We start from the raw sequence: 3,353 nt of genomic DNA, 5'->3' as shown, positions 1-3,353 counted from the left end.
ATAATCGGATATACTTGGTTTTGGTATGTTGTTTGCTCATTGGCTTGACATCGCGAGTGTGATGACACGGGAGGGAATCCTTCCTCTTGATTCCCCTGTTCTGTCTGTGGTTCCGGTCCATTAGCCTGTACTGAGTAGGAGGCAGTGGAGCCGAGCTGTGGTTCTGGTGGAGGGAAGGGCTGTCCTCTCTGGGATGCAATGGGATTTACCCCTCCTTTTCTTCTCTCTGATAGTTTGCAGCTTGCAGGGCTGCTTTGTGAGGGGAAAGAATCTGTGTCTGGGTTCTTCAAAGAGGAGGAGGGGGGGATGTGTTTTCTGTTTGTTTCTGAGAGCTGACTCTGACTGTGTAACCATCTCTGTGCCCTAGGCATGTGGGTTTAAGCTGCGCTGCAATGCAATCATACTATACCAGGCCTTGCAATATAAACAAGTCCTCAATACCCGTCACTGCACATCGTAAGCTGTTCAGAATAATATCAGGTGCATTGTGTTCACAAGCCTGTGCAATATAAGGGCAATACAGCACTAGGCCCCAGTCCTCTCCACTTTAGGCAGAATCAGGTCTGGAGATGTTTATAGTTTTACCCTTTTGGTATTCCATTTCCCTGCAATTTGCAGCATCCATTAATCTTTGTTATTCTGGGCTTTGCATTGTGCAGTTTTTATAAATCTGTACAATATGGAATCTTGCATGGATTTATATTCACCAGTCTGCACTGTGCAATTATATTTATCATTTTGTGTAATATGGGACCATGCACTGTGCAGTATCAGTCAGTACGATATGGGAGTCTTACATTGAATATATTTCACCAGTCTGAGCTGTATGGTTATATTTATCATTTTGTGTAATACAAGGCCATGCACTGTGCAGTATACATCAGTCAGCCTTGCATTGTGCAAAATACAGCAGTCAATTTATTATGGGGTCTTGTGTTATATAATACTAAACCCTGTGCTGTGGTAAATATACTAGTCTGTACATTAGGCATATACAGCAATGTTTATAGTACTTTTATTCTGTGTTGTATAGTGACTTCCATACTTCCCTGAAAAATGCAATGTACACTACTTTTTTACAACCATGTGCTGTGCTTTGTATTGTGCGATATACACCATTTCTTGGAATATTGGACTTTACCCTTTGCGGTAATCTTCACTATTAACATTACAAGGTTTTGTACTGTGCAGGATACACCAGTCTGTGCACTCAATCATATAAAATCATATAAATCATATAAAATATAATCAAATATTTCTGCTAGGATATGTCCACCAGGCACCAGACTGCTTCCTATATGGCCCATACATCTCCCTTAATGGTATGGAGATCTTACCTGATATTATCCAAGTGTTACCCCCTGTGCTGTGCAATATAAGGGCAGGAAATACCAGTTCCCTTCATTTTTATATTGAATATTCAGGCCTCCATTGTTAAGGGGAAGCTCCCAATCTGCAATAATTTATTTTGTTTTTTTTTTTTTTTATTTCTACTACAAATGTACAATTGTTATGAGATACTGTAGTTTGTAAATTCCCTATATACCTATGTAGAGTTCCCTATATACCGGTGTTCAACCCAGAATTTTTTTTAAGCCGGTATGGATGAAATTATAGATGGGTGTTGAGACCCAACTCATCAGTAACCACCGAAAAACAGCCGGGTGGTTGCCGAAAAGTGCCGGGTGGTACACCCAGATTAAAGGAGCTAGGAAGAACACTGCATACTGTAGGTACATGCTTGTAGTAGAGTTCCCTATATAGTGTAGGTGTGTGCGTTCTAAAGCTTGCATAGCATGCTGTTTGCACAGTATATAGCGCCCCCTCATTCCATTGTCTCAGCTGCTTGCCAGCGGTCTTCCTGTACAAGCTCCCCCCTTTGTTGGTTGCGCTGTAATTCGGCAGTACAGCAATGGTGCTCATTGCACAGCAGAGCTCTCTCTTCCGGGCTGGTAACTGATACCTTCTTGGCCACTGCCCAGGCCTGGCTGCCGCCCAAATCTCTCTTCTTCCAGAACAAAATCACCTTTCACCTCTTGAGTTCCTGGCCATTAGCTGGTCTGTGATGTCACCGTTGGCTGCTCACGTGATACGTTTCCAAAATGACTTCTTTTTAAAGGTTTATTTCTTAGTTATTTGTATTGTTCAGAATATATTCCTAGAGGCAGACATTTTGAATGCCTATCAGTTAAATAATGTCGCTGATGCATGAGGTTCTCACATCTTAGGGCAAACATGGTTCTGTTGCCCATTGCAGTCAGTCAGATCTTGCTTCTTTTTAACCTTCGATGCCAGCTCTGTATGGAGAATAACTATGGGTAACAGACAAACAGAATTCATGCCAGAGTAGCACATGTGTAGCAACCAGATTCCTGGGTTCTTTGCTCCTTCATTCTGCTGGTATATCTGAATAGTTACAGTGAAATAGTTTAGGAATATTCTTTCTTTTTATACCCTTATGATGTAGTAAGACTTTGTTCAGACTTTGTGCTGAAAACCCTAAGGTTAAAAAGACCGGCTGTTTCAGTGCAGCGATGAAGTGTCCTCGGAGGGCACTGCGCTCCTTGTAAAAACCACCCAAATTGCTTCATGCAAGAGTTTTGGAAAACTCTTTGGAAGATGCCGAAGCGCAGCTCTTCTTCCTTTTAAACTTGCCTAGGAACTTATATATATACATTTATAGAACTCTTAAGCCCTGATGTCTCCATCTTTTAGACCCAATATACATTTGTGTGCTTAAATAAGGTGTGTTAAGGGAGTCTATTGAAATTGATGTGTGAAGTTGTGTTTTTGTTGAATTGTACCTCATGGCCTTTGCATATGTTGTGACATTTTGTCCTTTTTTTTCTTTTTCTATTACAGTTGACATGGACGATGAAGATGGCCGATGTTTGCTAGATGTAATTTGGTAAGTAGAGCAGTTTCTAGAAATGGTAAATGTTTTTGTTCAGGCCTAATTAACTAATCGGTAATCACATCAAATGCTTATATCTTGCTGTAATTTTTTGCCCTTAATTGTTGCTCACTACTTTATACTCAACTCCAAAAAATATCTATACCATTGCATTAATTGCCAACACATTTCTTCAAGGGTGTGTGTGGGGGTCGTCATGGGTGTCAAAGTTCCCACAGATACCGACTTTTTTAAAAATGTTTGTTAGAGTTAAATATGATGCTTCTGTGACATTAGTACTTTGATTATTTAACTAGTTATAAATATGCATATTAGGAAGTCGCAGTAACCTCTGAAGTCTTGGATTTGTTTTAGGATACCAACTACTAAGTCTCCTTGCCTGAGTGTAATCTGCTCATGTCCGGTCTATGTTCTAGTTAGCGATCTTTTTTTTTTTTTT

The 3,353-nt window shown here is 40.3% G+C and overlaps 1 protein-coding gene across 2 annotated transcripts in view; it reads left to right on the top strand.

Annotated features, from left to right (window-relative positions):
* The first annotated feature begins 2,863 nt into the window (after positions 1-2,863).
* Positions 2,864-3,353, top strand: part of BICRA (BRD4 interacting chromatin remodeling complex associated protein) — a 20,952-nt gene continuing 20,462 nt past the window's right edge. For both annotated transcript variants that reach the window (XM_072430126.1, XM_072430125.1), the window contains exon 1: positions 2,864-2,908. In XM_072430126.1, the coding sequence (XP_072286227.1) occupies positions 2,868-2,908 (41 nt within the window). In that variant the 5' untranslated portion in view covers positions 2,864-2,867. The remainder of the gene's footprint in view (positions 2,909-3,353) is intronic.

Source organism: Pyxicephalus adspersus, chromosome Z, assembly GCF_032062135.1.
Source record: "Pyxicephalus adspersus chromosome Z, UCB_Pads_2.0, whole genome shotgun sequence".
Taxonomy (NCBI): Eukaryota; Metazoa; Chordata; class Amphibia; order Anura; family Pyxicephalidae; genus Pyxicephalus; species Pyxicephalus adspersus.
Note: the sequence above shows the minus strand (reverse complement) of the source record. Positions and strands in the feature narration are given on the sequence as shown.